Raw genomic sequence first — 24,971 nt, forward strand, 5'->3', positions numbered from 1 at the left:
TGATGTATGCTATGATGTGTACTCGGCCTGATATATGCTTTGCTATGGGCCTAATTAGCCGTTTTCAGTCCAATCCGAGTTTAGACCACTGGAAGGTTGTTAAGAGAATACTTCGTTATCTCAGAGGTACAATAGATTATGTGCTGTGTTATCAAGGTACGGATTTACGCCTCATCGGTTATAGCGATATGGATTGGGCTGGTGACCTAAATGAACATAAGTCGACCTCAGGATATGCATTATTTCTTGATAATGGCGCCATATTTTGGAATAGTAAGAAACAAACCTCTGTAGCTCTATCCACCATGGAGGCGGAGTTCGTGGCGTGTTCTGCGCTATTAATGGCGGAGAAAGACATGCACTTACTGAGATTCTCTGTTATAGCATATATTTCATACTACATGCAATGCTGGGCGACCAAATAAAAAAGATGAGTGAATGGATCCCTGCTTCCTCATCGTGTGAGTTCTTATGGACATTATTTTGAGACGATGTCCTATATATGTTAGATGCCCTTAGTGACTTTTGACTCTGTCATTAAGTGAAAGAATTGGTGTTGCTATTTTGGCATGTTTCCTACAGCTGTGAGTGATGCAACTTTACGGGGCATTACTGGAAAAGCAATCGGTTCTCAACTTAGTGGCATGAGGGCTCAAGGAAGACTAGTTGAATTACATTCAGACACTTTGACTTATTGTCGACAGATTGTGTTGCTTTAGCATAGCGAAACAATCATGAGTATAGTGTTATAATGTGCACAATAGAGGTTAGCATGGCTCTTTAAGGGATTAGAGATGTTGAATCTAATGTAATTCAATGGTCTAAAATATCACGAGTCTAATTTTTTCTTTTGAGGGTTGATATCTCTATGCTGGCCGTATGCAGTTTCTAATATAGAGCTCCCAAAATGCAGGTTGACCCTACGGTCGCACTGTTTATTCACTATGAATAAAATCAATAGTGATATAATGTTAAGGAAGTGATTACGATGGCATCAATCCCGTCATGTGCGAGTGGAATATGTTGGCATTCGGTTAAATTAATCGGGTGTGTCCATAATCGGGCTCGATCCGACGATTATTACGTTATCTAATTGGATTAGCATTAATCTCGTTTTTAAATTGAAAAACTAATTAGAGATAAATTCTAAGCATATTAGGATAACAATTATAAACCGATTTGGCCTTATCTCTTACGTACTTATTAGGATTTTAGAATCCCTAATAAATATACGGACAATCTCACATAAGAGACAATAAGAAATATAACAAGAAAACCAAGAGAGAAAGGTAAAAACCATATCCTTCATTAACCTATTACTCTAGACGATCTTAAACGGTGGATTAGAGATCGTGCTCGTTTGTAATTCGATCCATCGTGAATTTGGAGCGATAGAAAACCTTCGTAGAAGATTCAAAGACACATGAATCAACCTCTGCGATCCGGGTTTGTTACGTTCTAACGCAAGTTGCTTTCGTTAAAAGGTACGAACGAATATTTCCGCTGCGTTTTACATTAGTAAAGCAATCAAGTAACCCTTTTCAATAACACAAATTGAAATGTGCCATAAAAAGGACTTCGGGATCCCATAGATGATCGAAAACCAACCAACAGAATATTGAGAGGGTAAAGAAAGAACGAAGAGAAAGATGGGAAAAGAGAGTACGCTACAAACATGGTGTTCCAGAGTTCAACATCAAGTCAACACAGTAAATATACCCAAAAGGTTGGGAGGAGATAATAATAATAATAATAATAATAATAATAAAAAAATTAAAAAAATGGAAAGAGGAAGAAGAAGAAAGAAAGAGAGAACATCCAACTCGATTATCTACCCATCTGAGCCAACCTCTATTTTTGTTCTGTGGGAGGAAAACATCCAAACCAATTCTCACTTGGTTCATAAAACTACAGAACGTAGGAAAGAAAGACAAACAAAAAAATCTATGCTACATTCCATAAGCACGCTATCAGAGCCACAAAAAGAAATGTGGCATCATCACGGAATATACAGCTTAAATCTGTTCGACAAAACAGTGGAAATTTTTTTACATAGGTACACTACTTATCAGTTAATTACATAATATACATTGGCCCTAGCATAAGGCACATACGCCATTTTAAGAGAAGCTGCGTTTTAGTCCAAAGCTTCAATTGAAACTGAGCGAAGACAAAATTAGACACACCTTAACAACTTCTGAGTGAAGAAAGCAACCACTGGAAATTTAGAATACCATCCCAACTTCTTCACTGAGCACAAAGCGTGGCATTTCTATTACACGGCTCCTCTGAAGGGAAATAAGGTAACGTCAATTTTAAAATCACAACAAACAAGGATTAATCCTAGTTCCCTTCTTCCTGTAGTTATTAAAACACATTCATATGTACCTCACCGAAGCACCCAGCATCACTTGATGGTGATATAGCGGTTCGTCCCATGCTTCGCCCAGTGGTCCTTGAGGTCCACGGGCATCGAGAGATCGTGACCTTCAGCTGCTACCCGGCTAAGCAGCTTCGAGAAAGCACTGCCACTCATCTTCCTACCGCCCATCCGAGCGTGACGTTTGTTGGCCATCACTGGGAGAGGGTACATGGACAGTGTCGTGGTGCAGCATGACGACTGCCAACCGCCGTTCCCCCATTTGTAGCATGGGCGGAACTTACCTGTGCAGGAGCAAACAGGCACCGGCATCGTCGACTCGTCGAATGTCACCTGGTTCAACCCGAGGTCTTGGTCCTTCCACTCATTCTTCTTCTTTACGCCACCACCTCCATTGTGGTGGGTCTTTGCAATTGTGACCTGACTACTATTTAGATCGTCACCACCAACCCTCTTGCTTTTCCTTTTTGATGATGACTTCATGGAAGGGGAAGGAGCAGCCTGGGCTTTACTCTCTTTCCTAGTTTGCTTAGGTTTTCTGGCCTTCATATCATTCTCCAAGGCGGCTGATATTGGGTATGCCTCCATTATGTGCATCTCTCGTACGTGGTCATACGGTGCGTCTGAGAGTTGAGGCGGTGAAGGTTGAACAACGGAAAGGTTGTTGTGGTGTTGGTGGTTGTGCTGGTGGTTGTGGAGGTTCTTTGCATTTCCATTCATCCCACTTTCACGAGCAAGCTCAAGGGCAGCGATGGCATCGTCGCGCTCAATGATGGCGCTATCCCGCTCAGCTATGGCAGTGTCACGCTGCATGATGGCCATGTCACGCTCAGCCAGGGCAGCTTTCTTCTCAGAGATAGCAAGGTTCCGTTCTTGGATGGCGGTGTCCCGCTCGGTCATAAGTGCAATGAGTTTCATTGTGTGGTGCTCCTTCATCTGGTGTTGAGGCATCATCCACTGCAATATTGAACAAAATTAGGAGCATCCAGAAAAGAAATCCAAGTAGGTTTTATGGAATGCTTTACTGTAGGCAGTCTGTTTACAGAGTGATAGTTTGCTTTCCAGGCATGCAACTTGAAATTATATGGGAATTGCAATACATTCCATTTAATTTACATTGCTGATTAATCAGCACAGATAACAAAAATATGATTTTGAGTAAAAACTTTCATACAAAATAAGAGACTAAACAGCAGAATAGAAGATGATAGGAAAATATATATTTGCATCAGCGTATATTCCTCACATTTGTAATGGAACTCAATACCAAATTTCAATCTGTTAGAAGATTTTTGGCATGCATTATTTGGACCACTTTTCTACTTATGGTCGACCATTAAGTACTTGAAAGCTCTATTATGGTAAACAAAAATGGGCCTCCTGAGAGCAAAAGTAAACATAACCGACTGGTTTTCTGATCTCTCACCAACTTTGAGGTCGAAGGAGCAACATTCTCTTCGGCCAACTAGATTATATTGACTTATCTTTCATTTCTAAGCCACTCATATTTAGAAGAAGCACATGAATTTCTACTTTAAATGTGAGAAAAGGGGAGTACAATTTGTGTCGAGATTGACCATGACTAGTGTTCAAGCAAGAAATCAATTAGATAGACGGACCTGAGAGAGGGTAGACAGCAAACTACAACTCAATAAAGCAAGACCAAGTAAATTTATTCTTGCTAATGTTGTCAGAAGACCAGATATCAGTTAATAAGAAAAATCTAAAAATTTATGAGCTAATTAATAGTGAATAAAAAGAAACAGTTGGCTCATGACCATACCAAGTGGCAAAGGACGATACAAAAAATAGACCACGACGCCCTAAAAAAAAACATCTTGTTTGCTTAAGCAACTTCACAAATTATATTTATCACAGGTCACTATAAATAATTTCTAAGAATAATTTATAGTCTCCTTGAATTTGCTCAGTTTCTTGGATATTAAACATCCAAAATAGGAAATAAACCTGTTCTTAAAAGTCATTCATTATTTCTCTGTAAACCTCTCCTCTATTACAGATAGAACTCACTTCTATAGTTTGATAAGTAAACAAGATCTATACAGTTATCAGAGTCTCAAACATCACATGGATTCTCATCCTTGCAATAGTAAAAGATGCCCAGCTATAGAGCCAGTTAGCTCTCGTTTAATCACACCCTCCATGCAGCATATACCAGTATTAACATTGTATATCTACTCAACTTTTTCTTCTGTCCAGTTCTGAAGTTCGTTTCTCAATATTAATTGGAATGGTTAATAAAAATATCCGCACAATATTTATGTATTTTCTTATCTCTGCACCTTCAAAAGCTTAATGTCACACACATGCAAGACTCTGTATCATGTATAAGCAACAGAGACCTTCCTCTATGATACCTCAATACGTTCACTAGCTTCTGCTTTTATTTCGAGGAATTGGTAACAGCATGTGCCCAAAATATTGTGGCTAATATACAAGTCTCAGAGATGAAGAGTTGACGACATAAGAATGCTACAGCTGGATAAAAATTTTGCAACTCTAGTCAATGCATATTTACTGAAAACCTATGATGTAATATTTAAATCACAACTTAAAAGCATGTTTTTTGTGCAAAATTTTACAAACACAAGTGTATGAAATCACACTCATCACATGCATGCAGGTTATATAACTTGGAAAATGTTGCTAAAAATGACAAAGATGAAGATAACTTGCAAAGAGTGTAGAAATTATCCCCTTTTTATTGTGCCAAGGCTTGATCTATCAAAATCTAGGACTTCGACTAAAGGGATGGAAGAAAAAAACATAAAGGGATGACCGATAAGGGCAAAAGCCCTAATAATCCACAATGGGGCAATGATAATAAGATATGAAAAATACAATTCAGACATGTAAGTCATGAAGACTGACATTGAGAACATTATTTATCAATAATCTCAGGAAAATGAGCCTTAATTTCTCATTTTTCAGGCTAGCTACAGTAAATTGGCTAATCAAATAAGGCCACCAACAACTTTAGGAAAAGAGGGTTCCCAAATATTGTAAATCTACAAACTTAAAAAATACATACATGTAAAAAACTACAAGAATTAGAAATGCTTATAAAATTCAGCTTCTTTCCTTGATTAGGTCTGCTAATTGTTGAAACCAAGTGTCTCCAGTGCACATGTTATAATATATTGTGGGTGTTTGGCCCCACAGTTCGCCCGCATTGGCGGCACGCAACCGCGCATTTATGAGCTTTTGAGAAAGCTCCACACGTGGAGCTTTCTCAAAAGCCACGCAGTGCGGCCCGCTCATGGGCCACACCACAAGGCCAAACAGCCCATTATCAAACTATTAATATACCAGTTGAAATGCATGTGTAATGCACAGTTCACTTATTTTGTGAAGAAGCTTAATGCCTGCTGATGTGTGCTTTCTACAGTCAAAAAAGCAGGTCGCAAGTAGAGTCAACTTGTGCACACTAACATCGGAAGGCTGTTCAAGAATAGAGCTGATCTTTAAAAGCTCAACCTCATATTTGTACTTTACTATCTTGTTACTTGTTTCTCATTCCCTTTTTGACAAATTGTGAATGTCCTTTCGCATGAGACTTTATTACTCGTAGTGTATTTAAGAAAACCTATTCTTTAGCATACCAGGAGATTTTATTTTTCTTTCCACAGACCAAAATTCTTTGATATCTCACTTATATAACGTGATCTAATCAGCACTCAAAGACAAAATATAGTTAATGATGCAAAAGAAGAATATATGTGTGTGTGTGTGTGTGTGTGTGAGAGAGAGAGAGAGAGAGAGAGAGAGAGTGATCCGGCTAAGGAGATTTTAGAAGCACCAAGGTGTTGGTGCTATAACCTTTTTGGCAAGGATTAAAGTGTTGTATCGTGGCACAGGGGCGTGTCAGCTGTTGCCTAGCACAGTACGGCATCAGCACGGTTGCGTGCCAACACATGGCACTATTGCGTGCCAACCGGCACACACAACCTCCTAATGGCACGCTTTGACATAGTTATTTTTGTTTTTTTTTCCTCCATAAAGCCCTATAATGTTATATCGAAAGTTTTAGGGTCATAATTATAATTTTTTGGCTATGTATTAATTTGTCTCGATCTATTGGCAATAATAGCTCTCTACACTTACTAGTTAATAACTTAATATAGTGGCAGTCTTCTTTATATATGAAGAAAAATATAAATATAGCTCATAGAGAAAATTATTTTTTCTTTGAATTTTTAAGAAAATTTGTAAGATCCATCTGTATTGATTCGATAAAGGACCGTATGATGACGAGACTAACCATATGGCAAATCATAAAGAAAAATTAAATACCTATTGCTCTGATTTAGTTTTTGATTTTATTAGAATTTTCATGTTCCTAAATCCGATAATATAATTTTCAAACTTAAAAATATCGTAAATCTCATAAAAAAGCTAAATCCACCCAAGAAACTAAAAATCGGACCATATAATAACTACATTAAGTGTATCTATTTTCAGATTTTTGTAAATTGTAAATAAAAATCTATCTATACAATACATAATTTGACACCCCTTCATGTGCCACGTGGCGCCCTCATTCCACCTCCCTCAACAATCTTATCCCTTCTCTCTCTCTCTCTCTCTCTCTCTCTCTCTCCCCATCTCAATTTTATCCTTTCTCTCTCTATCCTCCTCCAATGCCTCATAAAGCCACTCAAATCACTCTATTTCTTTCTCTCTCTCTCATATCTTTCTCTCTCTCACACATATCTTTACCATATACATCTCATATCTTTCCATATCTCTTCCTCTCTCTTGTATCTATCTCTCTATTTCGATTTTCTAATTTTTTCTTTTATTTTTTTGTCTTCCTATCTCTCTTATTTCTTGCCTAGTTATCCAAGAGATTTCCTGCATCTCCTCTCCTGTAGCCCGTTGGCGGAACACCTACGATAATTTCCACTCAAGAGGTGGCGGCGGCGTTCGCGCTCTCCCCGGCCCCGTTCACGCTCATCTGTGATCAAGATCACGGCAAGATCGACAAGCATATCAACGATCGGGACAAGGATCGGAGCTTGCGAGAGTGCGAGCGAAGGGACGAACCGATCACCCGCGATGGTTCGCCTCCGCCATAGGAGGGATAGGTATGAAGTTGAAGACAAAATATACCTATATTCATTTCATTCTCATGAGAAGATAGTGAGAAACAGAAAATATATCCATCATGGGCACAGAGTTTATGTATGCATGCATAGCTAAGTTTCTTTTTTTTTGGTGTAGTTACCTCCTTTTTCCTTTTATTTTATCATTTTTTTCTACTAAGTTTGATTTCTTTTCTTTTTTTAAAATCTTTGGCCTTAATATATTTAAGGACTTCGAATTATTGGAGGGAAGGATCTTGACTTGCAAATTTTGTATGTGCAAACAACCAAAATAAGTTGCCTCGAAAAGGTTTGAATTAATTATGTTATTACTAATTAGATCATCAGTACTGATGTGAGGTAGTTATAGTAAAAATATTTATTTGTTTGTTATTTTTGTTAAAATTTTTTGAAACTTTATGGATGCATAAATTATTTTGATTCAACTATCTAACCTTTAAGAATTTAAATTTTGTGCATCTATAATTTGGCGGATACGCCATATCAAAAAAATGGTTTCGTCATGGACCAATAGAAGCTTTCTACATGACCAATAAAATTTTGGACGCCCTATTGCACCGTAAAGCGACTTTAAAATGTGCATTAAAAATAAATTTTTATAGTGTAATAAATTTTTAAAATATTTTATATTACACATATTATATCATATTTTATTTTATAGTATTAATTATCAAATATTCTATAATCATCTAATATTCTAGCTGATGTATGAAGCATTGGAATGCACCATATGCACAAGCATCCTATTAAATATTCTATACACCGGGTGTATATCTATACATACACCACATACTTAAAACCCTTCATTAGAGATTTTAAATTAATTCATCAAACATAATTTAAATTATTAGACTTGTAATCAGATATAATTAATTAAATTCTGATATTAGAATATTAGTCATCTAATAAAAATTACAGTGTCACGCCCCGGATTACACGTTCCCCGGGCACGCCGACAGATCCGCCGTATACAAAGAAATTTTCCCTGTATACGAAGCGATAGCTGTACCTGTAAATCAAACACTACTACGAACAGTAGTAGAGAGCTGCTAGAGAAAACTGAAGCTAAATAAAACAGAGTTTTATNTGGTGATACAAACGAGGGAGAGAAAAGACCAAAACACCCTCTCACCTACCCTGGTGTACCGGTACACGGGATTGCGTACCGGTACAGGAAGCAACCCGAGAGCAGATTGCGCGGCATCAGTATAGTGTACCGGTACGCCATGATGGCTGTACCGGTACAGCAAGCAGGAAAATCTGCTATTTTGCAGATTTCTTCGCTGAAGGCTGCTCTCGCGTCGCACGGAGTCCGTTTTGCGTCTCTTTGACGCCAACGCGACTCGGACTTGTCCCGACACTCACCAGAGCTGTCGACAAGCCCCCACAACCAGACACCAGGGATCTCACATACAGTGTATGGAGTATTAATATTCACCAGGTGCATCTAATAGTTGCTTCTTTTTTCAATCAATTTTTCAAAGTAAAGACACCTAGCCTCTATTCTTCAATTTGAAATTAGTCCTCCAACTTTTAACTTTTTAGTTAAAAAATATATTTATAGAATAACTATCAAAACTATTAATTTAATTAAATTTTTAAATAAATTTATTAAATAATTTAACTCTACAAATACTGAAAGTAAAAAATATTAATAAAAAATTTATTTTTAATAATGTACATAAATACTACTGTATAGTCTTTTCTTTGGGTTTCTTTAGTTAATTTCTTTTAATCTTAAAAACTTTCATAAGTATATATCTTGATTGGCTGAAATATTACCTACCCGCCGCGAAGTGCGGGGCCCTATACGAGTTTGAATAATTTAATACTTCTTCACAAAAGAAACTTTACAAGTTAAATATATTCTAAATGTAGGGAAAAACAATTAGGTTGTGAATTTTTTGACTTATCTAATAAGTAGATTTTTTATTTTGCTATTTCTTTTCCTTTTCTTGTAAAAATTAAGAAGGGATTAGAAGAAGAAATTAGAGAAAAAATTATGAGAAAAAAAAGAGAGGAAAAAATAGAAAAGGAAAAAAAAGTAGAGGAAGAGATATAAGAAGAAAGGGAAAGAGAGAATAGAAGAGAAGAAAAGGTAGAAGGGAAAAGAAGAGAAGAGAAAGGGATAAAGGTCTATAGGAGAACCCTCTAGGCATCATCGTCTCTAGCGATACCCAGAGGATATCACGACACAAAAGGGGGGGTCCAATAGAGATCACCCACTGTACCATGCCCCCTATTGGAGGCAAGGAATTTAAGTATCTCTTTGTACTGTATGACACGGGGCGATACTTAATTCCTTTCTTTTGACCATTGGATCAACGACACAGGGCGATACTTAATTCCTTATTTTTTGGCCATTGAATCAACCCTAACGGTGTTTGAATTATGCACAATGATGAGCCCCATAAATAACCACCATTGTTAACTTTCATCCAATAGCCAAAAAGATAGATCCAAGGGCTAAAAAAGTAAAAGCACCAACACCATATATATATATATATATATATATATATATATATATATATAGAGAGAGAGAGAGAGAGAGAGAGAGAGAACTGCGCAACAATACTTCTAATAGCACCAAGTCATTGGTGCTTGTGGGTTCTCGGCACTTGGATGAAGGGTTGTGAGGTTAGGACAATAGTGATCCCCGTAGGATTTGAAAAGATGGTTGGTGGAATAGCATGATCCAAGAGGTAGAAAGAGTCAAAAGGATAGATCTAATGGTGGAGAAGTAGATAGCACCAAGTGTTTGGTGTTTATTAGAAGCATCCCAGCTGAACTCTCTCTCTCTCTCTTTATATATATTTGTGCTGGGATATAGTATTTAAATAGTGTTTATCTTTTACCATTGAATACCTAGAGTTTAGTGGGGGTTGGTGGAATAGTAATAATCCAAGGGTGGAAACTATTTAGAAAAAGAGGGAGAGAGTACAACTTATGTGCTTTCTAAAGTACGGGGGCCTCTGTACTTTCAAGTTGTTTTCGATAATGGAACATCCGATTCAATAATCAGCTCCGTTAGATATAATCTACTCTATTGAAACTATTTAGAAACCAAATTTTATAATTTTTCGCCATTATTTGCTAAGTAATCAAAATGTCTCAAAAATGACTATTTAATGGCCGGCATAGCATGTTTGTAAGTTCAAAGGTTTAAAACAATCCAAATTATGTGAAATTTTAATAAGAAATTCCATTTACCATCAAGAGCAAGATCATTTCTTCCGATCTGAAATTTTAAGTCTTCTATCACTATTTTTTATGAAATTTTTATTTTCAGCCGTTCATTTTTAGACTATTTGTTCACTAAGCAAATGAAGTCGAAAAATTATAAAATTTAATTTATATATAGTTCCAATACTTTAGATCATTTCTAATGGAGCCAATCGCTGCATCGGATGTCCCATCAGCGAAGACAACTTGAAAGCACAGAGGTTCTGTGGTTTCAAAAGCATAGTAGCCTAGTAGCCTAGCTCTCTCCCTCTCTCTCTCTCTCTCTACATATATGTATGTATGTATATTCCTATTGAGTTAAGAAGCATCACTAAATAGTATGCATGGTTTTTTTTCAATAAATAGAGACTGTAATTAATTAAATGTGTTGCGTCTTCTCAATTGCTTATGATGCAAACCATTGGTGCCTGTATATTTTGGCAATGTCAAGGCGAACCATTAGTGCATTCACCACAAAAATGGTGGCTCATGATACATCATGTGTGCATAGGCTCTGTGGTGTATACGAGTAGATAGACATGATTGCAAGAGCATAGACCATGTGTGAACCATGACAGCATACCATGAAAATGGCATGTGAATCATTTATGACAAGGAAAGCTTTGTTATGATAGAAAGTCCAAGAAACGAAAGTGGTGGATGGTTACATGATTGCCAATTTGACCACCAAGACGGTGTATGAAAAGGCATGCCTTAGCATCTCATTGCGCCAGAAGCATAGTGCTATGTTTGAGGCGCACGCCTCAAGTAAGGCTCGAGGGATATGTGAGGCGCACGCCTTGTGATATCTCAAGTTTAAATAGGTATTTGATCTCTTATTAGAATTTATATTCATTATGGATACTATATTTCATCTTTTAAACACTATCTGTTCATGTTGCATTGCAATTTTGGTAGTTTACTACAATATTCAACATTACATATGTTAATGCTGACTGTTTTCTTTCGAAGTGTGCTTACTTGTGAATGAATATAGTAGTAATTCATTATTAAAGTGTTGTTAGGTAATAACAAATTGTTTCTTGTTTCTTGGTTTTTATAGAGAATTTTATCTTTCTTAAAGATTTGTGTTAATATGTGCCTCGCCTTCTTGAGGCTCGCGCCTCACAAACGGCTAGGCTTCAGGAGCCCTTAAGTCTTGTAGCACCTCATACCTTTTAAAACACTTCTGATCATGAAGTATTGGACTGTTGGTTATTGTAGTGGCGTACAGCACATGCTGTATCATGCAATTTTTCATTAAAAAATCATGCACCACATGACAAAAAGGCACCACATGACAGAAAGGGTTGTATAAAATCCGACGGCATAAAATCCCTTGCAATTGTTTCAATCCCACAAAACCAAGTGAAAATTTTTTATGCGAGTCTTGTTTTTCATGAGCAATTAGTTTCCTTATTAGTTAAATTTAGTAAGAATTCATATTGACTAATAGGTATTACATTAGGCCAGAGAGACAGATTCAAGAGATTTTGTTACAATGTATCGGACCCCCTAAAGAATAGGCCATTTCGATGTAGACCTTTTAACTACTTTTCTTTTGATTTACATTCTATCAATTTTTTGTTCTACCAATTAAATTTAACAATAATTTTGTAATTTCACTTTTCAGAAGAATTTTTTTTATTAACAAACTTAAACAATATTATAATTATAAAAATAGTCCTCTAAAAAATTTATTTACAAAAAATAGGCCCATGCGGTAAATAAACTACCGCTTTCTAAATGCGGCAAATCATTCATAGCTTTCTTCAAAGGATTAAAATTATTTCTAGTGCTTAATGTTATACATCTTTTGAAGTTTGGATGTAGAAAATATGTAAGTTAGGTAAAAGCGGTGATCACTGCTTTTACAGGCCTACATTACAAACAAAAATTTTGAATGACTATTTTTACAATTAAAAAGTTCTATAGGCTTAGTACCCCAAAAACCTCCATTCCCGAATACTCTTTCATACTGATGTCAATGTGGGTTTTGTTATCTGTCAATGATTGACAGCTAAAAAGTTAATTTATTTTAATATATTTCCTATTCAAATCAGAAAAATAATTCAATTTTAAATAATTCAAATTAAATAAATATGTATTAAAAAGTTAGTTGAGGGGACTTTCAAAATATCCTATAGTGGAGAGGCTCTCCATTTTTAGCTAACTAATACGGACATGTCTCATTAGCAGGGTTACTATCTATAAATGTATCCAATCTAAGGGAGACCACATACCACAGAGTGCTCACTGCTGATGCACTTTCTTGATGTTCCATGGTGGAAATGCAGTTGGCGGCAGTGCGCATGGAAAGTTCCAAGTTTTCTCCATTTTTTTGCGCCAATAGACTTTTTATGCCCACTATAAGTTGCACGAAAGAAGGGAATATATAAAAAGGATCCGGGAATAGTGAAAAAAAGTTTCCTGCTGACAATACCTCAAATTAAAAATGCATGCTTCTTTATATAGTATAGAAACACAGAAATTGTAACGGGGCATTAGATAAGAAATCTGAAAGAAACTATCAGAAATAACAGTGCAGAAATCAAATTTAGCTGCACTATTACCAAAGATATAATCGCGAAAGTGGTGGAATAGGCGGATAGAGTTAACCCAGTTCTGGAAGTAGTAATTAGATATGACGCTTGTCAACAAGGATAAGAAAATTAGAAAAGACAGCACAAACATGGAAATAGCTCCACATAGTTTTCTCCAAAAAGATAAGATAAGAAATGAAATGACACAAAGAAACAAAAACTTCATTGTAAAACAATAAGCAAGGATAAGTCTAATTGCTAATGCTTCAATGAGTAACAGGATATTTCAAGTAGCCACCCTCTTTTAAGGGTTTCAACATAAATAACAACAAAAGAGGTTATCACACAATGGTTATAGCAGATATTTCTCAATCATAAAGTGGATACCTGTGTGTGAACTGATTTATATTGGTCAGGCCTCTGTCTCCCGTTCTCCCTATGTCCGCTGTCATCCATATCTACATCTGCTTTCAACAATAAAGGAAAATAATCTGATAGCTGCTGCAAATCAAGGAGAACTGGGCCACATGAGCTGTCCAAATGTTAAGATCAACTTTACACTAAAATAGTAGAAGAAACAGATTGATGTTTGAGTCATAATAAAAAATTAGCTTCAAGGGAAAGCTTAAAAGCATAGAGAAAAACCAAAAGCATAAGAATGTTATGTGCATAGCTCGCAGAGAAAGTATATTGAGTTCCTCAGTATGCAGAAGGAAAGGTGACAGAAAATGAGCTTAAACATTTAGAATCTAAATATGTTTACATGAAAATGGTTTAACATCTAAAACAAGAATCCAGAAAGAGATCTATAGTTTATAACACTAAAAATTGTCAAGAAGCTAGATGGCAAATATTTCTTAAAGATGACTCAGCAGCTGTATGATAATTGTACATTCCACTTAAATAAACTGATTTGAATCATGTTATTTAATGCTAATCTTCTATATAGATAGATGGCAAGAAACAAAATCATATCTCACTATGGAATTGGTAAGCAAGATAAAACTGCAGGCTACAGTATAAATCCAAAAAAATATGCTATCATTTAAAGGATCTTAAAATACCAGGAAGATAGAAACATGACAATGATTTATAGAGTTAAAATATTAACATAAGCACATAGTTGACAGGAACTGGAATAAATATCAATAATGACAAAAATGTCACAAATGTAAGAAACTTCATAGAAGTGGGTGTAATAACTGTGCTTTTGATTTTGGAAAATTTAAATTTGAATTTGGATTTTTCATTCAAAATTTTGTTTTCAAATTGGGGGTCATCCAAGAGAGATGGAATTATCGCGAATCAGACCTCATTTCTGACGAAACAAAATGTAGATTTGATGGTCCGACAATGCCGGAAGTACTGGCGCAGTCCGTTCTCAAATCCGGCGAGCCGATTGTGCGAAATTGCTCGAAACACAAGAAGGGGTTTTATGTGGAAAATTCATATCTTTGAAAAAGTCCCAAATTTTATGCGATGTTTCACGCGAAATTGCACGTGGAGGGGCCATTACGCAAATTACACTTGCGGCAAGGGACTCGGTTAAAAATATTGTAGATTGAGTGGGTTTTAATGCAATTTTGGCCAACTCTACATAAGAACTAGGGTTTCTCGAAACAAAACACAACCCTAAATCTCTCTCTCTGCCCTAGCCGCCACAGTACCCTCCCCTCTTCGCCCTAGCCCACTTTTCGAGCTCCGGCGATCCTCTCCGGCAGCAAGAACCCCGACCAAGCCCCCCCAAGCCTTCTCCCTCAAATTGGTTGCTGAACCCGAGCACGCTCTCCCTGGGCCACCACCGGCTTGGGACCTCGCCATCGACACCTGGGGAGTCCGACGACACCCCCCTCCCCCCCGCCCGCAGCCCCGGTGCCGCCATGCACCACCATAGTTGCGCTCCAACTCGGGAACCACCTAGGGCTGGGGCGGCCGCAGCATCTTGTGCGACCGCCGCGGCCGCTGACACCTCGGACTCAAGTGGGCCCCAAGAGTCCGCCGGTGCTGCCCCGACATCCTCGGGCCACTACTTTGCCGAAACCCTCGACTTCAACCTGAGCCCCTCTTATTTCGGCCGCGACTTCTTGAATGTCGCAGCCGCTGCCTCCCACCGCTAATCGTCCCCCGTCAGCCGCGCCTTCCCCCTGCCGGCGCTCGAATTCCTTGGCCGCCGAAATCCTGTTGGAAGGTTCCCTGCTTTGGATCGAGCCCAACCTAGGGCTTTTTTGGCTGGGCTTCCCTATTCCAATCATCCGAGTGGTCATCGATCCTCCAGAAGGTGAGCATGGACATCCTGAGGTGTCATGGACACTTGTGCTCACCTTCGATTCTATCGGAGAAGTCCCGGTTGATAGCTTTGGCATTGTCGCTCTCGGAACCCTTCTAACCCGGTGCGCTCCCCAACTTTCGTTTGCGCTCCAGACAACGAACACGAGCCTCAGCGCGTCGAGACCTATCGATTTGCACCACTGGTTGGTCTCTAAATCCCACGATTGTCGGTAACAGCGAAAATCCCTATTTTATTTATATAAATGCAAATAGATATAGTGATAGGGACTTCTACGCATTATGGGCCTTGTGTGCTGCCTCGGGCAGTGTGAGATCACTGTTTGTGATCTTTAGATTGGTCATCCAAAGTCCAGTGGCCCTCGCGTAGCAGAATTTGGATTTTTAGTGCGTTTTCGGACAAACCGTCGGCGAAACGCAATTTTCGGTATGGATTTCGCCTTTTATTAATGTGAATGCCCCTAGATTGTTGGTGAGCGTTGTTGGCTGGTTGCTCTCGCTGTCTCAGATATTCGGAGACAACGGATAAGCGGCGGAGAGTTCTGGTGCCAAAAACAATATTTCCGAGAACTCGAAACGGCATCATTTCTGTTAAAATTATTTATAACACAGTAGTGTGTGTTCGCTGCCCGGACACCTAAATGGGTGCATTTCGGGTCAGCTAGTCGTTTATAGTGTAAATCAGTATCTTCCAGCTTACTTCAGTGCTTTCGAAAATGATCCAGTGGATTTTTCGAAAATTTCGGTGGTTTCGAGATTGTGAAATTGGTATTTTCGATTCACCTAGAGTTAGGCCTTGACTTGTGGATCTCTCGTAGGTCTAGTCGACGATCTAATGCACCTTAGGTGTTAGGTGCTTCAACTATTAGAGGTTGGTGCGGTATTGTGGTGCTAGCTCAGTGATATTCTTCTCCTTCTCCTTTTACCTACTTATATACACTCGTTGCATGTTGAGCACACTTCACCACTTGACTTTGCTTTTGTTGCTCTACTTTAGCTTTCATCCATCCTTATTGTGATTCGGTAGTAGAGTGATACTATGTGTTGACTTCGTATGATTGTGTCACGGATTGGATTTGAATAGTCGACTTGTTGTGAGATCTATGAGATTGGGTGACCTAGTAGGTCGGTATACTCTGTGGATTCCGTGTCGGCTGTTTACCGATAGATGGCTATTGATCATATCGCATCTATTGCTAGGGTCACATGCCAAGTAGAGCAGGCATGACATTTGCCTGAAATCTCTAGACCAACATAGCAGATGAATTGGGTATTCTTGGACTATTCGTCCGATTGACGCATGTTTTATTTTTACAATAGCGACAGTTGCATACTTGTACTTATTTCCTTTCAGTTCATACTTGCTACTTTACGTTTACTATCATGCTATTATATCTCTCGGTCGCCAGTGAGTACGCTTGCCCCCGTCGGCTTGCAGTACCCACTGGGAGACCCCTTGTTTGTTTCTCATCCCCCTATTTCAAGTGATCTTGGCGGTGAGGATCGGGACGGTGTGTGAAACGCGGTTAGCTAGCGAGCTTAGAGGTCCCGTGCATCCGTCATTCGACTCTGGTTATTCTAGTCTTTTCCCTCTTTGCTTATTCGTCAACAAGTAGACTATTGTGTTTTAGTTAATTGTTTGTTCAGTTTAATTGAATGTTATTTTGGAAATAAATGGATGGTGAATTTTGGATTACTACCTGAGATAGTGGCAATGTTTTACTTGTGGTTTTATGATGAAAACGGTTTTCTACCTGATGCGGATCGGGCCTTTCGGGTGTACGAATGTCATCGATGCCGCAACCGCAATTGGAGCATATGGCTTGATCGACCCGAGATAAGTCCGGATTGAATCGAACCTACAAATTTCTAGAAGCATCGTAGGTTCTAGAAGCATCTAGGGATATTTACTTCTCAATTATTTGAACCAAGGATTTAAGTGTCGTGGCACGGGGTCGTGCTGGAAACTTGCCGGCACGGTACGGCACGCTGTGTGCCGAGCCGTGCCGATGCGTGCCGGTCAAAAAAATTCTTGTGTGCCAACATATAATAGCATGAAATATTTATTTTCTTTAGCAACAAAATATTTTTATCACATCTTTTGAACTTTATTGAACTTATCTAGTTGTTAGGATTTTATCTAAAAGTTGTTAGGAAAGTTGTTAATTTGGTAGAGATTTTATTGTTAGGATTTTTGTTTTGAGCTTATCACTNATCTAGTTGTTAGGATTTTATCTAAAAGTTGTTAGGAAAGTTGTTAATTTGGTAGAGATTTTATTGTTAGGATTTTTGTTTTGAGCTTATCACTGTCAAAAAAAGCTCTTTAAATATTCTATGCATTGGACGATAAAGAATTAATGAAGAAGAATGTTTTTTTTTTAAATAAGATGTGTTCTCTAATTTTCCTTCGCATTTATGCGTAGACCGGAGCGAGTCCGCAGGGAGCTAGTCCCTTTATCTTTATCTTTTCCTTTTGCAATTTCTTCTACGACTTGAAGTAAAGCACCATCAACGCACCTGCTGCCAGCACATCACCGTCGCCCGTTGCCAACGTCATCAACACCACCCACTGCTAACACCTTCGACGCCACCTACTGCTAGCAGCGCCAGCTCCATCCACACTTCCTTCACCTCCCATTATTGTTGCATGTCGCCAAGTGTGTCCACCGTCGTCATCTTCTACCATCGCCCGATTGCTGCGCTTGAGCCTTCCGAGATCGATTTGCCGTCAAGAACTCGCCCTCAACTTCTTTAACTGCCAAAACTTGAACCTATTCCTATTTTTTTTACGCTCTTTCCATTTTATCTTCTAATCCTTTTGACCTCTCCCTTTTGCTTGGTTTGCTCGACCCAACAGGTTGCAACCGTCGGATAGGCTGTGGACCCAACAACGAATCGAGCATCTTGCGGATCCCCTGTGCGCTTGTTCTTAGTAACATCTCTTGCCGAGCCTGACAGGTTTGATCCGAACATCTCAAACCCTTAGTTAATTTCAATGCTGGCCTTGCATTGCCTCGCTCTTTAGGTTCATATTAAAATTATTTAATTTGTTGAGTATCGAATATAATTCCCACTGTGCCTAATTACATTTAATCTCCTAATCCTTTATCCACAAATCCTGCATCACTACCCCTCATGATAGTCAGATTTCAAAAGAATGGGTTTCCGTGTGGAAAAAACTTTCAAAATGATTTTCTGAATTTACTATGATAGAGCTGATTGGTGTATTATGCATCCACATCGTCCTTTGCCTAAGGAGTGCTTAGAGCATGCATCATCTTAAAGATGGTTAGCTGGTTGAACACATCGGCATCTGTATTGTGTTTGCTGATTTGTGTGAGTGATGTTGTGTGTTGTGGGTATTGTAATAGTTGTTGCGCCGTGTAAATACAGGGAAGACTCTGACCGAGTGGATAGAGGAATCCCTGTGTTTGTGGCAGATCTGTTCCGTCCCGTAGGCAATGTTATGTTTCAAAAAAATATGACACTTTCCGCCGACTCTGTTTTCAAACTGGCCTTTCTTCAAAAATTTTATAAAAAAGGCTCCAGAGCGTGATAGATTAAGATGGTATCAAAGAAAGTTACAACCACAAATTCACTCATGGGCTATGAAGCACGGATACTTCAAATTTCATGCCGTACTCGTATCAGATACGTATCGGATACCGATACGCGCCGATACGCGCCCGATACGTGTTCGATACGGTAATGAAGTATCAAGCATTTTTAAAAAATAAAAAAATATCGGATACGGCTCGGATACGTGAGGGATACGGGGGGATACGGGGGGGACACGGGCAAGTTCTTTTTTGATCTAAAATGATCGAAACTTAAAATTTTTTTAAAAGCTCACGTCCAAACCTATTCAAAAAAAGGAAAAGAGTGAGAAAAACGTCAATCTCTGTTCAGTTTGTCATTTCATCTATCTTTTTGCTTTTGAATGGTAGAAGGCGCTCCCTCTCGTTCTATCTTCACACAGTATTTACTCTTTTTCATCTAATTTGTCAATCTATCATTAAGCAACAAAGGCTATAGAAAATATAATTTTTTTTCCTTCTCTATTAAATTGTTAGCATATTTTTTTGTTACTATTTTAATAATAGGACTAACAAAATAGACATATATATTGAATGGCTAATTATCTAGTTTGTACGACTACATATCTATTTTTATCATTTGATCAAGTTAGATGATAGTTGGTTTGATACTTTTTGAATTATTATTTTATATGATTGATTATCTTTTTTTATGAACATATGTAGAACAATTATACAAGTTAATGCATATTAGAATATATTCCGAATATAGTCCAGATATTCTGATTGTTCTCAATATATCATTACATATAATCAACATATATTTAAATATATTTAAATATTTTATTCAAGTATATCCTGTGTATCGTATCCTAGAAGTTTTAGGAATTGCCGTATCGCCGTATCCGTATCGTGTCGTATCCGTATCCGTATCTGTGCAACATAGCTCATGGGTCTTTAACTGAACCACAGGTTAGGTTGATCCATAAGAAGACTTAAGGTGTATAGGCACGCAAGGGAAATGTTGGGCATGTATCCTGGTGAGTTAAGTCGAGTCGGTTAATTTTACTTGATTGTGACTCTATGTTGATACAGATATGGCTCGTGGTAGGCCTCCCTGCAGGGGCCGAGGTGGTAGTTGTTCGCATATAGAACCGTCCAGCGGTATGCAGACGCGTGCATCTACCGACAAAAGTGGCAGTGACTAGTCGAGCACCAAGCAGCTAGGCGATGCCCGCACCCAGCAACTCGAGGCCCAAGTGGCAGATCTGACGAGCCAAGTGACAACCCTCACTAGAATAGTACAACAGTTTATACAGCAACAGGCTACGACTGCTGCCGCTTAGGCTCCACCTCCTGCGCAGGGCACGGCTACTACCACGGACCCTCCAGCGGCGACGACGCAGCTATGATTACGACCACGACCTTGACAACGACCACGACCACGACCACGACCACTACTGTTGGGGGTAATGACCCTCTAGCACCGTATGTGGGCTAGTTTGGCGGAGTTCAGGAAATTTGATCTGCCGAAGTTTTCTGGCAAGAGCGATGATCCATGGGATGTCGAAAAATGAGTCACGCAGATGGAGAAAATGTTTCGAGATCTGTATATTGAGGAACAAGAGAAGGTTCCTCTGGCCGCCTATTTCTGGGAGGTCGAGGCTTATAGCTAGTGGCTGCAGCTTTTGAAAAAGCAATATACCGCAGCCTACCTATCCTGGAGGGAGTTCCAAGAACTCCTTTACGGCCACTATTTTAAGGAAAGCACCAAATAGAGCCTAGAGCGGGAACTTGAGCGGCTCAGGCACGGCAAACACACTGTAGCAGAGTACGAGCGGGACTTCCCTCATATCGTCGGACTGACACCTTACGTGGTCCGCGACGAGTATCACAGGGCGAGGCTACTTGCCAAGGGATTAAAGCATAGTATCCGAAGACTGATCGCATCCACGGCGCCTTGACCTTCGACGAGTGCCTGGATCGGACCCATATGATCCAGAGCAACAAAGACGAGGCGCAAGCCGAGCGAGAACTAACAGAGAAGAGAAGGGACAAGAAGCGTCCTTATTCCAAATCTGCAGGTGGCTCTTCCTCCAATAAGAGGCCACCTAAGCACCCTTGCGCCCAGCAGCCGGCCAGGAGCGCACCTTCCAGTTTTATTTCTTTTTTTTATGTAATAGGTTTTTTTTAACAGTCTTCTATTGAAAAAAAAAAAGATGAGTTCTAGCTCCCTTCCCTCCAAAAAAAAAGGAGATTACTAAATCTATTAAACTAACCAACCATTGATGTATTGTTTCATTGATATTAAAATCACAATGTCATTGTCTTGTTCCTGAATGGACCTTTTCAATTCTTTTAGGTTCATGGTTTACTCCGGAAAAAGATCTATAGGGCAAATGGTCTCAGTACCAATTTTTTTCCGCTCGTGCTTCTTAGCAACTTTCTAGGATTGGGTATATTGGGACCTAGAAATATTCTGTGATGAACGTACGGGAAAACCTTCTTTGGATTTGCTCTTTGGAATTCATGTATTTCTCTTAGGGGTAGCTTGCTTTGGTTTTGGCACATTTCATGTAATAGATTTGTATGGTCCTGGAATATGGGTGTCCAATATTTAACTGGAAAAGTACAACCTGTAAATTCAGCGTGGAGTGCGGAAGGTTTTGATCCTTTTGTTCCAGGAGGAATAGCCTCTCATTATATAAATACTCTCCTATAAAATACTACAATTTTATCACTAAATAAAGAAAAGATTCAAACAACTGAGAATCCACGAATATTAACAAGAAAGTATCAACCATTCAATCAACAATGCAATAAAAATACAAACAACATAGAGAACCCAAATCATTGTTGTAGGCATTGCAGGCATCACATACATAAAGCTAAATAAAGTTTGAACAACGCATACTGTAGAAAAACCATTTAATTTTTCAACATGAAAAAGACTAGGAGAAAAAACCAGTAAAAAGAGGTGAAGACCAATCAACTAAAAGCAGAATAAAAAATAAACCATAAAAATCATTCTTTTAGAAATCAGAATCATTAATTTAATTAACAAATACTCCACTAACCTGATGATTCAACTCAAAAACTGAAAAAACTAACAACTCATGATGGAAACAGTGCCTCAAATATAAGAACAGAAATATTTGCAAAATTTGCAAAAATTTGTACCAATTCCCAGCAGGGACGACGCGAATTAAAGGAAAAACTTATGCCTTCCCTCACTTTCTTCAATATAAAACACCTTACAATCAGTTAGCTATCGAAATTAAGCCCTTTTTACATGTAAATTGGTATGGAGGAAACTACAAGTAACCAAAATATTCAATTCAAAATCACATTATTTGTTTAATTGGCTGTAGAAACTATACTGTGAAATCCAAACTTCAGTAAAAAGTTTGGCAAAAATAAATAGGTAAATATAATGTAAAAAATGGAACACCTCTAAAGTTTAGTGCAACGTAGTGTAATTCAGTTGACTGTATTTATATACAAGTCATACTTTATGTTTGAAGATTTGAAACAACGCTACCTACAAAACTAAAGTACTTCTCACGCACATTCTAGCTTGGTTTGGATAGAAACAAGGAAACAAGAATAAACTTGCTATTCATTGATAAAGCTATCCAAGATTTTGTTAATCAACTCTTTACTACATAATTTCCCTTTTTCTTTTTTTTCGTACCTTAAAATTGGTAAATTACCTTTTTTTTTCTTTTTTGGAACAACTCTCTTTAGGAGTCTCAACTGCACATCTTTTACTACAACCACAACCTTCTAATACATCAATTATCCCATCTGCTCAAGTATACAATGGGACTCAATTGCAATTGATCCTTAAGCCATTGCTTGGGCTCATTCCAAATTCATGTCCAAAAGAGAAAAGAAGAACCAAGTTGTTCATATCTAGAGCGCATATGCCTTCTTAGCATAAATACTGCTTCGCCCTTACATTCACAGGGGTATATGCGCAGTATCACTAAATCAATTACACAGGGATACTAAAATGTAGAGTTATTTGCAAATTCAATTCTAGGAGAGAGCATCGGTTAAAACTGTCTGCTACACATTTGCTTCAGTAAAACCCTACCCTCTTCGTTATCAAATTCCAACAGTCTCTTCTACATCCAACCTATTCATTTTGGCCAATCTCAGAATCAGATTATGCCCAACAGTCTCTTTAAATAATCACCTTTCACCAAATAATTGCTTCTTCTGTGTCACTGTTATCAATATATTTGCATTTTAATTGATCTTTTCTAGGCCTACTGCTTCACCTTCTTCATTTCAGAAAAGAAGAACCAATTTCACAGGAATACATTTGCATTTGTCACTAAACATAAACGTTCAATAACAAAGCAACCGCTCTGATCAAGCAACTCATCAATACCAAATCTGCCGACTACAATTTCACATGTTACGATTATTCTCTAATTCAAACAAGTCCACCACAATCAAAATCGCAATCACAAACAACACCACCACAAAATTTAGCACAAACGCGATAAAATCGGAGCGTGCGATTCCACACCTGAGCAAGCAATCGGTGAGTGTCAGCTCATCGGTGGTGACGGTGCCCTTGAGGACGATGGCGGCGCGCCACCACGAGAGAGTTAGGGCTTGGCAATGGCTGCACCAGGGCGCGAAGAGCTCCACCAAGATGACCACATTGGAGTCCAAAACCTAGCACAAAAACTCTTGACTCAACACTCAAATCGAAGGGAAGGAGGAGAGAAAGAGATCGAAAAGCTTCGATTTAAATCTAAGGAAGAGAGAAGGGGATTGAGGGATCAGCTTGGATTTGAAGTCGAGGTCACTGTGTCTTAGTTTAGCCTTTGGAGGAGAGAATGGGAGAAAGAGAGATGGAGAGTGAGAGTGGTGTTAGGGTTGCGGTTTGGGAGGCGCGAATGGGCGATCAGAGGGGAAGCGGGGTGTCGCAGAGACCGCGGTGGGCCCGGGGCCGATCCAGAGGGTCGGGTTAGTGGGTTTACTCCAATCCCATCTAATCCTATATCTTCAGACCGGGATTAGTTAATCCCTTATTAATATGCCCGATTAATTTGATTTGACTTAATTTTCTTTATTCAATTCAGTATAGCTATTCAAGTCCCGAATCCATACATACATATAATAAATCTCGAAGGACTACGTGTTACTCTCTCCTCACTCGCCCATCCTCTCCCATAATTCTCCTCTCTCGTTCCGTTGCAGCTAAGATCGGATGACATTTACCGAGTACTCTATTGTCGTACGCCGAGGTCGCGCTCCGTCCCGCAGGTCCCGCAAGCCACAAAGGGTTATCGCGCTTCTATAGTAGCCCTCCTTCCCCCTCCCTATATAGGAACCAAAGGGTTGTCGAGGGGTATCGAAGTACGAAAACCCATGCCCCCAACTTTCCCTTTCTACGATAGCCCTCCTCCCCCTTTTCTCTTCTTCACCACCTTTCTCCCTTCCTCTCTCTCATCCTCACCACCCGTCGGAGTTTGGTCACCTGATCTCAATAGGTATGGATAGCCATCACGGCAACATACTTTATTCTCTCATATGCCCTACACCCCCTCCCCCTTCCCTTCTATGATGGCCCTCTTTCCTTCTCTCTCTGCTTCACTGTCCTTCTTCCTTCCTCTCTCTCATCCTCCCTTGCCACCAGAGTTCTCGATGGCTATCATGGCAACCTACTAAATGTATGCCCTATCTTCCTTTCTCTCAGCACTTGTCTATAAATACTCTTACTTCTATGTAGAGAAAACTCAATGGCCTCCTAGCTTCCATTTCCAAAGTTTGCATTAGGATTTAATATTTTTCAAAAAAAAATTTGTATATATATATTTTTTTATAGGTGCAAAAAATTAATGTTTACTCTTCTAAT

General features: G+C 38.8%; 1 protein-coding gene across 13 annotated transcripts; it reads right to left on the reverse strand.

Annotated features, from left to right (window-relative positions):
* On the reverse strand, positions 1,879-24,099 carry LOC109728589 (barley B recombinant-like protein D). Of its 13 annotated transcripts, XM_020259030.1 has the most exons (5): positions 23,634-24,099; positions 13,659-13,735; positions 12,972-13,158; positions 2,389-3,337; positions 1,879-2,288 (listed from the first exon to the last, which is right to left on the reverse strand). In XM_020259030.1, the coding sequence occupies exons 2-4, from the start codon at positions 13,721-13,723 to the stop codon at positions 2,408-2,410; spliced, it is 1,182 nt and encodes a 393-aa protein (XP_020114619.1). In that variant the 5' UTR covers positions 13,724-13,735; positions 23,634-24,099; the 3' UTR covers positions 1,879-2,288; positions 2,389-2,407. The 13 variants fall into 13 exon arrangements, with proteins under 13 accessions (XP_020114619.1, XP_020114615.1, XP_020114618.1 ...); XM_020259026.1 differs by having other exon boundaries at positions 1,879-3,337; XM_020259029.1 differs by having other exon boundaries at positions 1,879-3,337; positions 13,659-13,769.

Source organism: Ananas comosus, linkage group 24 (assembly GCF_001540865.1).
Source record: "Ananas comosus cultivar F153 linkage group 24, ASM154086v1, whole genome shotgun sequence".
NCBI lineage: Eukaryota > Viridiplantae > Streptophyta > Magnoliopsida > Poales > Bromeliaceae > Ananas > Ananas comosus.

Excerpts from the sequence above, each read along its gene's own strand:
- LOC109728589 (XM_020259030.1), bottom strand. The coding sequence starts at position 13,723 with ATGACAGCGGACATAGGGAGAACGGGAGACAGAGGCCTGACCAATATA. Across the intron at positions 13,159-13,658 it reads ATAAATCAGTTCACACACAG|GAAACTTTTTTTCACTATTC; the intron begins GTATCCACTTTA and ends TATTGTCAGCAG. Across the intron at positions 3,338-12,971 it reads TCAGCAGTGAGCACTCTGTG|TGGATGATGCCTCAACACCA; the intron begins GTATGTGGTCTC and ends TCAATATTGCAG.